The 12,307-nt window shown below is 40.4% G+C and overlaps 1 protein-coding gene across 3 annotated transcripts in view; it reads left to right on the top strand.

Annotated features, from left to right (window-relative positions):
• DIS3L (DIS3 like exosome 3'-5' exoribonuclease) overlaps positions 1 to 11,485 on the top strand; it is a 33,284-nt gene extending 21,799 nt beyond the window's left edge. For 2 of the 3 annotated variants that reach the window (XM_072738866.1, XM_072738867.1), the window contains exons 8-17: positions 792 to 961; positions 2,143 to 2,304; positions 3,984 to 4,231; positions 4,803 to 4,895; positions 6,760 to 7,293; positions 8,093 to 8,247; positions 8,349 to 8,527; positions 9,791 to 9,936; positions 10,638 to 10,812; positions 10,900 to 11,485. In XM_072738866.1, coding sequence (XP_072594967.1) covers positions 792 to 961; positions 2,143 to 2,304; positions 3,984 to 4,231; positions 4,803 to 4,895; positions 6,760 to 7,293; positions 8,093 to 8,247; positions 8,349 to 8,527; positions 9,791 to 9,936; positions 10,638 to 10,812; positions 10,900 to 11,208 — 2,171 coding nt within the window. In that variant the 3' untranslated portion in view covers positions 11,209 to 11,485. The remainder of the gene's footprint in view (positions 1 to 791; positions 962 to 2,142; positions 2,305 to 3,983; positions 4,232 to 4,802; positions 4,896 to 6,759; positions 7,294 to 8,092; positions 8,248 to 8,348; positions 8,528 to 9,790; positions 9,937 to 10,637; positions 10,813 to 10,899) is intronic. The other variant, XM_026010422.1, reaches the window with a different exon arrangement.
• Positions 11,486 to 12,307: the final 822 nt, after the last annotated feature.

Here is a 12,307-nt window from a genome sequence, read left to right on the forward strand (position 1 = left end):
CTAGAACAAGGCCTCATAATATTTGTGAAAAGATACCCCTTTTAACTATTAGAGTTTCGCTTATTTTCTTGACCTGGTCAGTGATGCTGGCAAGTGTTGTATATGAGATTTAACGGTTTGCATACTTCACCGTATGCAATGGTGGCTCAAATGATCTTGGCTGGTGGGAAAATGCAAGGAAGACAGAGAAATTGCACAGGAGAGTGCATGAGTTTAAAAAAAAAAAAAAAAGTGAAATCACTGGCTTTTCCCAATGCACCGAAACCTGAGATTGATAAGGAGAGGGCAGGGATCCCTGGGTCGCGCAGTGGTTCGGCGCTTGCCTTTGGCCCAGGGCGCGATCCTGGAGACCCGGGATCGAATCCCACATCAGGCTCCCGGTGCATGGAGCCTGCTTCTCCCTCTGCCTATGTCTCTGCCTCTCTCTCTCTCTCTCTCTCTCTCTGTGACTATCATAAATAAGTAAAAATTAAAAAAAAAAAAAAAAGATAAGGAGAGGGCAAAAGAGAGTGTGGGACTGATAGATCCTAAGTGTCACGTCAGACCCCACGGCAGAAAGGGCAAACTGATGATGTTATTTAAAAAAATTATCTCTCTTTCAAAAGATTAACCATCTTAATAGTAAAATGCTAGGAAGGCAAGTGTTTAAGCGTCTGTCGACTTGTATGGATGTGCTTGATACAAATAGGATGTTGTGTTTTCCTGTTTTCTTCCTCACTGGTGAACCAGTTAGCGTCTAGAGAGGTAACATCTCACCAGCTAAGGCCTTACTTTGTTTTGTTTTCCCAAAGGCAGAGTGGTGGGCATCCTTCAGAAGAACTGGCGGGATTATGTGGTGACATTTCCATCCAAAGAAGAGGTCCAGTCTCAGGGCAGAAATGCCCAGAAAATCCTCGTTACACCTTGGGATTACAGAATTCCCAAAATCCGAATTAGCACTCAGCAAGCAGAAGCCCTCCAGGTAGCTGACTTCGTACTTCTACTGGTTTTCCTCCTGCCTTTGGCAGCTCTTGAGCTATCCCAGAAAACATTGTTAGTTCCTTTGCATAAGAAGGGGTGAATTATTGATGGCATCTGGCATTTCGAGATCCTGTTTTTTAAAAATTCTAAATATATAGTGCTCACTTCAGCAGCACAAATGAAAATTCTAAATATATAGAACCATCTGTTAAGTAGTCCTTGGTTAATAAATGAAGGCCAGAGAGAAACTGTCCTAGAAAGAGCTGTGTAGGACAACTACAGAGTACATACATTATCCAGCTGTCCAACACAGAAACTTTCAATAGATATGCTTTGCCAACACTAACAAGCTTTCTTCCAGCCAGCGATATAGAAATACGATCACTCTGCCCTGTAGGGATGATATAGTGGTACTTCACCGAATCGATTATCCATAAAGGAATATAACACTGGAGAGAAGACATAAACAAGGAAGTTAGAAATTAACCTTTCTGGTGTCGAAGAGTACAGGCATGGCCTAATTTGATTTGCCTGATGCTTTACAGTTTGTAAATGAGACCTTGTAGCAGGATGTCCCGAGCCAATAACCGTGTTGTTGTGCACCGAGCCAATAACTGGGTCATTGTGCACCCTTTACATCTTTTGAGGCCTTCCGCAGGCTCTCGGAGGCCAGCTTCGACCATTGCCTTCCATACCCATGGTTTACTGGAATTTGGGGGTAGTGAGGTTTATTTCACACTGACCCCTCCTTCCCCATCAAAAGATGTCCTTAAAAATGAGAAAGTAACTTCCAAGAAAGTAGAAAGTCACTCCTGTACTGGCAAAATTGAGATTTGTGTTTTGAAAATGACTTTGTACTGTGCACGATGGGGTGTTCCTTTGCGTTGCAAATGTTAACTAGAATGGGTTACAGTTGGCTTTCTTTAAGAGACTAAAATTTCCAGCCTTCTTCTGTGATGTGGAGAGCTCTTGCCTCCTGCTAAAGCCCCAGGCCAACCAGTTACATAACCATCTGGCAATATAGTAAAATAAAACAAAACAAAACAAAAACCAAAACCCACCATTAAACTGGCCACTCTTTTTGGAGCTTGACGCTGTTTGTCTTATTTGTCTGGTGCTTCTCATTGACCCACTTAATTCCTGGTGCCGGGCTGCTGGGGTTTGTTTTCTCTGTTCGTGCAGGACTTCAGGGTGGTTGTACGCATCGATTCCTGGGAGTCGACATCCGTGTATCCGAATGGACATTTTGTGCGCGTTTTAGGAAGAATTGGGGACCTAGAAGGAGAAATTGCAACCATCTTGGTGGAAAACAGTATTTCAGTTGTCCCTTTCTCCGAAGCTCAGGTGTGCTTTCCCAGAGTCCTTTGGTCTGGTTAAAGACATCCTGTACAGTTTCTCTTTGCATTTGTTTGTTGTTTGTTTCGTGATTAAGAAGAAAAACCTCTGTACTGTGTAGCCACTCACTAAAGCCACAGATAATAGAAGAATCTCACTCCTCTCTATTCTGGGTTTGGACCAGATCGAAGTCAGCACCAAGTGCATAGTTAGTTTCCAAGAGCCTCACAAGCTCTCAAATTTTTACATTTTCCAACTGTGCTTAAAAATGATATGTCAGTGTCTTATTGTCAGTACACATCCATCCCCGGCAGCTGCAAGAGTGCCTAGTTACAGACCCTACTGGGCTCCACTCCCTGTCCTAATCACTCACCCAGAGGCCTGCACAGAGCCGCAGGGAGCAGCTTTTGGGGTTCTATACATCTCTGACCCCCGGGTCAAAAAATCATGCTCATGAAACAGTTTTTGTAACCTCTTCAGAAAATACAAGTTCAACAAACATAAAACATTAGCTATTTCCATCACTTTGTGATCTTGTAAAATGCTCATAAATCCTGTTTATTATTCTTGCACAACTATACCTATAGTGTCCCCATGCTATTTCCTGTTCTGATTCTTTCATGTAAAATTATTTCTATATATTGGTATAGCGACATCTTCGTAGTTATGGTAAATTATTGCCTATCAATGTACTCTGCTTGGCTTAAGTCTTCCTCAGTTGCTGGGCATTGGACTGTTTAATTTTTCACTAGCGTAAGAAATGCTACTCCACACATTTTTATAAACAATGCTTCCCCCACCCCCCTTTTCCATCATTTTTTTGGGATGTAATCCTTAAAGTAAGATTACCAAGTCAAAGGGCATAAAAAATTTAAGTGGCTTTTATTATGTATCGGCAGATTGTTCTCCCGAAAAATTGGACCAGTTTGCATTGCCATCAAGAGTGTACGGGTGTTCTTATTTTCATTATAGTTTTTGACAGAACAGTAGCTATAAAAGAAAAATATTTTAGAATATTTTACATTATTAAATTTTTATGTTTAACATTAGTTTCTGGAAATTATTTGTTGACTTGTTTTGACAGCTCATAGTGAAAATGTTAGAATAAAATAAAGCATGGATTAGACTTCCCAGGACTAGAATTTTCTCTTCCCATTTAGCCTACTTAACTGTAAATTGATGGCCTAAACAGATAATAACAGAAAGTGCCCTAGATTGGTCCTGCTTAAATTATCTTTAAGGAATTCTCTCTTAGTACTTGGGACATGTTGATTTTTTTTTTCAGGGCTTGACTTGAATTAAAAGCTCAACTACATTTAAACAAGTGGATCATTTGAAAATGGGGTAGAGGTTGTGCTCTTTATGTGCCACCCTTCATCTTTGCTCTGGCCTCCGTAACAAAAGAAGCTGTTGGGAACTAGCGTGTTTCCTGCCAGACTGTAAGGGTCTTCAGGGGCAGGGGACCCTCTTCTTCTTGGCTCCTGACCTTTCCAGAGCCTAGCACCATTCCTGACACACGTTAGGCACCTAAGCAATAATCACTGATGGAAAGAAGCAAATGTAGGTTAATTGCAAAAAGGTACCGGGGAATGAATGGGATTTCCACAAGGCTGCAGTGAGAATATTCGGGAGCAGATTTTCCTTAGGCAGCTTGTGATGTGAGAACTGAATGTCTGACTCTTGTGCAGATGTGCGAGATGCCAGTCAACACTCCTGGAAACCCCTGGAAGGTGAGTCCTGAAGAGGAACGAGAACGTAAAGACTTGAGAGAAACCCATCTGGTGTTCAGCATTGACCCGAAAGGCTGCGAAGATGTGGACGACACGCTCTCGGTCAGGACCTTAGCTAATGGCAGCTTGGAGCTTGGGGTCCATATTGCAGACGTGACACACTTCGTGCCGCCAAGTTCTTATATCGACACCGAAGCTAGAACCAGGTGATGCCATCTGACAGCAGCCCTGTGATGCGAACCTGTTCCATAACTCCCTCGTTTCAGATTTGCAAACCAGGGCTTTCAGTTTTTTGTGCAACTCTGCCTAGAGAAAAAAAATCCCTCCTAGAGGAAAAAAAACGGAGGAGGTCCACTTCCTTCCGCCTTGCCTTTAGAGAAATAGCTCCTTGATCAGTTTACCTTTCCTTTCTTTCCAAGAACCTTTCCACCCACTTCCCTTCTAAATTGCCATGAGTTGAATTTTCTGTGTGTGGATGCTATTTTCTATAAACACTGGCTCATTACACTCTCATTTTTCTTGGACAACGAAGATTCATGTCATTTTTTCTTTCCTTTTTATGTCAGTGGAAGAGTATTCAGCCCAAGGCAGTCTCCCTTAGAAAAGTGGGAACCTGGGAATAGCTTGATTACCCAGTCTGCTGCACTTTATGAAAAAGTAGCAGCCTTGGGGGATCTGCACTGAGGACTTGGCCAATTCCCTCCCTGCAGCCCCTGCAGTCAGCAGTTCTGCTTCTCACTGCTGAAGGTCACGCACCCGCGTATGTGTCATTCACAGGGCCACCACGTACTATTTAGCAGACCGTCGCTATGACATGCTGCCCTCCATCCTCAGCGCTGATCTGTGCTCCCTCCTGGGAGGCGTTGATAGGTGAGTTTGTTCCTGACTTTTTTTTTTTTTTAGCACCAGAATGTCTTGGCTCTTTTGTGATGCCTAGCGCTCTTGCTTCTGGCCTCTTTCTCCTCTTCTTTTGAATACACTCTACCCCTTGCTCCCCACCCTTGTTTCCCCACCCCGGACCCTCTGTGCCACTTATTTGTAGGCCGTTTTATTTCTTTAGCTCTCCCTTTTCTTCTTGTCTTTTCTGTCTAGCTATGAGGATGCTTCTCCCTCTGTTGTTGGCTTTTTAAACTCAGCTAAAGTCTGGGAACAAATGCATAGGACTTTATGCACATGGATTCCCTGGTTGAGGCTATTTTGCCTGAGGATCATGAACTTGGGGAGTTCTTTATTTGTTGTAACAAATTAACATTTATAAATTAACATTTATATATAAATTAACATTTATATCTACCTTTGAATATGTAATAAGACTATATAGTCCAAAATTCATAGATTCTAAAAAATATTTAGTGAAAGGCATCCCCTCCTATCACTTGGCCCCAGTTACCAATATCTCATGTATTTTTCTAGATATAATGTATATACACACAAATGGACATATGATCTTTGTTTTATACAAACTGGTGACATTTTATATAATATATATGCGTATGTGCGCGTGCATGCTTTCAGCAGCTTTTTTATTTCTCAACAATACAGTGTGGAGACCATTCCATGTTAACAGTTGCTTGTCTATGAAAATTTGGATTATTTTCAGACTTGTGCTATTACAAACAAAACTACACCGAATTACATGGAACATAGGTCATTGCACATGTTTAAAAGTATAGTATGCCTAGAGGATGAATTCCTAGAAGTGGAATTTCTGTGTCAAAGGATAAATGCATTTGTGTTTAGATAGATGTAATCAAATTGCCCTCCATAAGGGTTACACCAATTACAGTCCCACCATCAATGTGTGAGAATGCTTTCTCCAAAAGTCTTGCCAACACATGTTGCATTTTTTCATCTTTGCCAATTTGAGATGAAAATGGTATCTTACTTAGGTGGTTTTAATTTGCATTTTCCTTTTATGAATAAGGTTAAGCATTTTTGTGTATGTTTAACAGTCATTTATGTATGTATCCTTTTCTGCGAACTATTTCATGTTCCTTTCCCATTTTTTTTGAGTTCTCCCATTTCTGTAATTGATTTATAAGAACTCTTTACATATTAGGAAAATTAACCTTTTGTTTTTTATACGAGTCGCTAATGTTGCATATGTTTTTAAACAGTGATTTGGTGGTAAAGTGGTTCTTTACCAAATACACTTTTTTGCTAATTAACTACCATCGAGAGTGATATGATAATTCAGTGTTACTTTATAGGATTTGAAAGGCTTGCTTTCTTCTACTTTACTAAAGAGCCCACCAGACGTGGCTGTCTTAGTGCTTTGCTAGTCTAACTAAACTGGAGAACTGTAAGATAGCCTGTGTGACATTACATGTGAACTCCTTTCAGATTTGCTCAGAGCTCAGCAGAACCTAAAGTTGGTTTTAATTTTAAATAGTTTTTTTTTTAAGATTTTATTTATTCATGAGACAGAGAGAGAGAGAGAGGTAGAGACACAGGCAGAGGGAGAAGCAGGCCCCATGCAGGGAGCCCGATGTGGGACTCGATCCGGGGACCCTAGGACCACGCCCTGGGCCGGAGGTGGTGCTAAACCGCTGAACCACCCAGGGATCCCTAATTTTAAATAGTTTTTTTAGTAAATAGTGGAATGTTTGGATTGAGACATTGGTCCAGAAACCTGTAGCATTGTCATTTCTTTTAAGTCACATATAGGGTCTAGTTCTCCTTGCTTCAAAAATGGAAGAATGGAGTGATAATGCCAGCATTACTGGTTTTGTAGGTATGCTGTAAGTGTGATCTGGGAGTTGGATAGAACCTCCTATGAAATTAAGAACGTGTGGTTCGGCAGAACCATCATCCGATCAGCCTACAAACTGTTTTATGAAGTGGCCCAGGAACTGCTGGATGGAAACGTCAGCGTGGTTGAGGATATTCCAGAACTCAAAAACCTGGACACGAAGAGCAGACAAGCCAAGCTAGAGGAGCTAGCGTGGGCCCTTGGAAAGTTGACGGACATAGCGCGTCACATCCGAGCTAAGCGAGACCGTTGTGGTGCCCTGGAGCTGGAGGGGGTAGAGGTTCGTGTTCAGCTGGATGAAAAAAAGAACATCCATGACCTCATCCCCAAGCAGCCCCTGGAAATCCATGAGACCGTGGCTGAGTGCATGATCCTGGCCAACCACTGGGTAGCCCGGAAGATCTGGGAAAGCTTCCCTCATCAGGCCTTGCTGCGCCAACACCCTCCTCCACACCAGGAATTTTTTTCTGAACTGCGAGAGTGTGCTAAAGCCAAAGGCTTCTTCATAGATACACGGTAACTCCTCTAAGGGGGCAGAGCAATGGCAGGAGTGCTGCACACTAATTTATCTTGCAGTAGTTCTTAAAATGTGACAGTCAGATCTTTGACCAAAAATAGAAAGCTTCTTGGCTCTCTTCATTTACCATAATGTAGGTATAGAGATTAAAATTAAAATGAGTTTATTTAGGCATAGTTTTGATCTCCTACAATTTGTAATGCAGAAGTAAGGAACCTGTTTCCCTTGGTTTAAATTCATATACCCCACAGGCAAACACCAAGTAATCCTATTTATTTCAATACTTTATTTCAAGTATTTGACCACCTACTATATGCTGGGTGTTAACCACATAGGTATCAGTACATACTTCAGAAATGTATTTAAATTGATACACTTTATTTTTTTTAAGATTTTATTTGTTTATTTCAAAGCTATGCTGTTAGGTGTATAAAGGTTCTTCGTTGTTGTTTTTTTTTTTTAAGATTTTATTTATGTATTCATGAGAGACACACAGAGACACTCCCTGCAGGGATCCCAATGCGGAACTCAATCCTTGGACCCCAGGATCACGACCTGAGCCAGAGGCAGCTGCTCAACCACTGAGCCACCCAGGCGCCCCCACTTACTTTGTTTAAATCTCAAAAGCAAACTAGATTTCTGTAGTTGAAAAGAGTTGTGTCTAAAACATATCCAAAATAAAATTTCTTCAGAGTGATGAGTGAAAGATTTCCCTCTGAGCGCATTGACTTGCAAATTGTTGCTGGGGACTAATATTTTCCTGTTTTTCTTTCTTTCTTTTTTTTTTTTTTTTGTCAGGTCCAATAAAACACTGGCTGATTCTCTGGATAATGCAAATGACCCCAACGATCCCATTGTAAACAGGTTGCTGCGATCCATGGCCACACAGGCCATGTCTAATGCACTGTATTTCTCCACGGGGTCATGTGCGGAGGAAGAGTTCCATCATTATGGTGAATGATAGCATTTTCTTTTGTGTGGCCATAACCTTGAGCGGGTTGTTTAAAAAAGTGTATTTTTTTGTTGATTTCCATCTTTTGGTTTCTTTTTGAAGGCCTTGCATTAGATAAATATACCCACTTTACATCTCCAATAAGAAGATATTCAGATATTGTAGTACACCGATTATTAATGGCAGCCATTTCAAAAGATAAGAAAATGGAAATTAAGGACAATTTGTTAAGCAACAAAGATCTTGAGGAATTATGCAGACATATCAACAACAGAAACCGAGTAAGAAGGGATTTTAAATTCTCTTATCCATCATCTCTTTTGCTAAGAGAATATATCAGCTTTTTTGTATGGTAGAAAAAAGTGCCATATATTCTAGTGAATTAAATTCTAGCATTATTCTAACCATTGAGATAACATGAAAAACTGTAAAGTTTCTTGTGTAGCTCTCAATACATTTACAAATATTATGAAGTCACTTAATGCGGGTTTAGGAGATTTAACCATGAGTTAGATGTTTTTCCCAAAATGTAGAAACGTAAAAGATCAAGTTATTATCTTACCACCCAGAGATAGCCATTATTCACCCTTCTAGACAATGCTTTATTTTAACAAATATGGCACCATACCTGCTCTCTGAAATCTTTTGCACCTGACATATCTGTTACTGACAGCACCACTTTAGAGTAATTACATCTTTGTTTTAAAAGCTGCTCTGTATTTTAATTTCTGTTGTTTGCTAGTGGCTACATTATTGTACAGCATAGAATAAGGGCATTTGGTGATACAGGAAAAATTGGAAACTACCTAAATGTGTAATATAATTTTTGTATCCTGTATGCTAGTTCACTGCTGTGTGGTATTATAGCCACTAGGTATGTAGGCTATTTAAATTCTTAAAAATTAAATTAAAAGCTCAGTTCCTCAGTTGCACTAGCCACGTTTCACATTCTCAGTAGATGTATGTGGCTAGTGGCTCCCTTTGGGGCCACCTAGATCTATAGAGCATTTCCATCATTGCAGAAAGTTCCGTTGGGCAGTACTCTTCTAGGCAATTCAGTTTATACCCCTCCTTGTATATACACTTCTACAGACTTCTCAGATTGTTGCCTGGATATATTCCTGGCAGTAATTAATTGCTGCATAAATAAAACTTTGATACGTATTACTATATTGCCCTCCAGAATAGCAGTACTAATTTATACTTAGAGCAGCAGGATTTGTGGTAGGACAGCCTTGAAAATAAAGGTGAGGCATGGATATGGATATTCTCCTCTACCTGAATGAACTGTAAGGGATTCTAAATAACAAACAGGGCTTTTTTGTTGTTGTTATTTTTAACAGGTTATTTTCTTAAAAGACATTTTTGAGAGAATGATTGTTCGATGGTTAGGTTCCCACAAAATTGATTTAATTCATAATAGAGAATATTTGTATGAATACTTTTCTAGAGGCCTACCTTTTTAAAGACATTGTTTCTGTAGGAGTTTGAGTTCTGTGTTTTCCCCAGGAATGTCCGCATGCTTCACATTGTGCTTCTTACAGGCAGCACAGCATTCTCAGAAGCAATCTACTGAGCTCTTCCAGTGCATGTATTTTAAAGACAAAGACCCAGAGAATGAGGAGCGTTGCATATCTGATGGAGTTATATATTCAATTAGAACAAATGGTGTGCTTGTATTTATACCAAGGTATGTTACATCTAATACATCTAACGTTAATAGTTAAGAAATCATAGTTACACTAGGGGCGTCTGAGTGGCTCAGTTGGTTAAGCATCTGCCTTCAGCTCAGGTCATGATCTCTGGGTCCTGGGATAGAGCCCCATATAGTTGGACTTCCTGCTCAGCAGGGAGTCTTCTTCTCCCTCTGCTTCACCCCATACCCACACACCCTGCTCATGCTCTCAAATAAAATCTTAAAAAAAAAAAAAATCATAGTTAAACTAAGTGTAGAACACAAACAGTATATTAGATATAAACTACTAAAATACAACTATTTGGGTACTGATGTACATAATGTAATAGAATAATGCACTATGTAAGTATAAAAGTAGGGTGGCTCAGTTAAGCATTTGACTCTTGACCTCAGCTCAGGTTGTGATGGTACAGTTGTGAGTTCAAGCCCCACGTTGGGATCCACACTGGGCATGGAGCCTACTTTAAAAAAAAAAGTATAAAAGATTAGCATCTAGTACATCTACATCAGTGTTAAGATAGGGATTTTACTTTTATTTAGCAAAATATTTTTCCATCTTCTCAGTGAAATATTTGGAGGTAAATGAGAGGGAAAATTTTTAATCTAGAAGACTAGCTTTCTTGATTAATAAGTGTACAAAATTTGTATACTAAGAATACATTATCTCTGCATTTTTTTTTCTGGCAACGATTCAGGTTTGGGATTAAAGGTGCTGCTTATCTCAGAAATAAAGATGGTTTAGTGATCTCATGCGGCTTAGATAGCCGTTCGGAATGGAAACCAGGATCCCTTCAACGATTTCAAAACAAAATCACCTCTACCACAACAGGAGGGGAATCTGTTACATTCCATTTGTTTGACCATGTCACAGTAAGTCCATACTTATATTAAACATTGCTTTCAACATCTAACATCAAGAATGTGAATTGGTAATACGCATTTTCTCCTTTGTGATAGGTGAGAATATCTGTACAGGCCTCTCGCTGCCATTCAGATACAATCAGGCTTGAAATAATAAGCAACAAACCGTACATGATACCAGATACAGAACTTTTTCATCAGAGCTCCCTCTTGTTAAAGAGTGATTTAGTGAAAGAAGTAACTAGATCTGTGGAGGAGGCTCAGCTTGCCCAAGAAGTCAAAGTAAACGTCATTCAGGAAGATTATCAAAAATACTGCCAAACCAAAGGAAGAAGCCTGTACACACTCCTGGAGGAGATAAGGGACCTAGCTCTCCTGGATGTTTCCAACAGTTATGTAATGTGAAATACTCTTTTTACTTCATTAAAAGAGCTGTTTTGTGAACGCTTTACCTTCTTTCTAACATTGATATCTAATGTTCCGTGTCACCTAATGTTCTAGTCCATTGGGATTCGGTAGATAGTTCACCAGTGCACAAAACATTTTCTCATCATTAAAGCTGCATTGAGGTGCAGTTAGGTCCCTTTGGAAACTGATTTTTCAGAAATGGATAGATCATGAATGGTGACTCTGCAAGTTACACTGCCAGTCTTTTAATAAATCCAGAATTGATTTTTGATTAGCTTGTCTCAAATCTGTTCTTTCAAAATGTTTTAATTTTTCTTATTAACTGCTCCTCTGGGGCATTTGGATCATTGGCCCCTCTGACATCATGTCAGATTGACTTTTCAGTTGCTTTCTTACAGGTAAGATTTAGTTCTGTCCACCTACCCACTCTAAAACTCCTATGCCATGTTTGACTCAAACCTCCCCTACTATCCCCACACCAGCGGGGGGGAAAGGCACAGGGAGTGGGGTGGAGTGCACAGGTAAGTACGGCCTGTTCTCTCAAACTTCCCTTTCCACCCTATTTGGCCAAGTTCTCCTTGGATGGAGTTGCAGTGGCCTTGCCCTTGTTTAAGACTTGTTACTTTTTTTTCCTACCGCTGGAAAAATAACTTTTCTTTCAGTCCTCCACTAGGCCAGTCCACAGCCAGCCAGAGGCCTGCCCACACAGCCCCTATGTTCTTGAGATTAACTTCCTGCCTTTCAGCCAAACCATCCTTGTCACCCCATCCACAAGAGAAGTCAGCAAGCCTGATGGCATGAAGATGGCCACCTGCCCTGGCTTCACAGATAAAAGCCACTTTAGCACCATTACTGTGCCAGTCTGTCTCACAAAAAGCCACCTTCTCTAGGCCCCTGGCTGGCTCAGTTGGTGGATCATGCACACAACTCTAGATCTCAGGGTTTTAAGTTCTAGCCTCACACCATGTGTAGAAATCACTTAAAAAAATAAGATCTTTAAAAACAAAGCGAGAAAAATAAAAGCAACCTTCCCACCTCCTAGTTTGTTAAAACTAGCTTTGCCTTTCCCGGTCCCCTGTGGAAATCTGCCATGGAT

The sequence above is a fragment of the Vulpes vulpes genome, chromosome 15 (assembly GCF_048418805.1).
Source record: "Vulpes vulpes isolate BD-2025 chromosome 15, VulVul3, whole genome shotgun sequence".
Taxonomy (NCBI): domain Eukaryota; kingdom Metazoa; phylum Chordata; class Mammalia; order Carnivora; family Canidae; genus Vulpes; species Vulpes vulpes.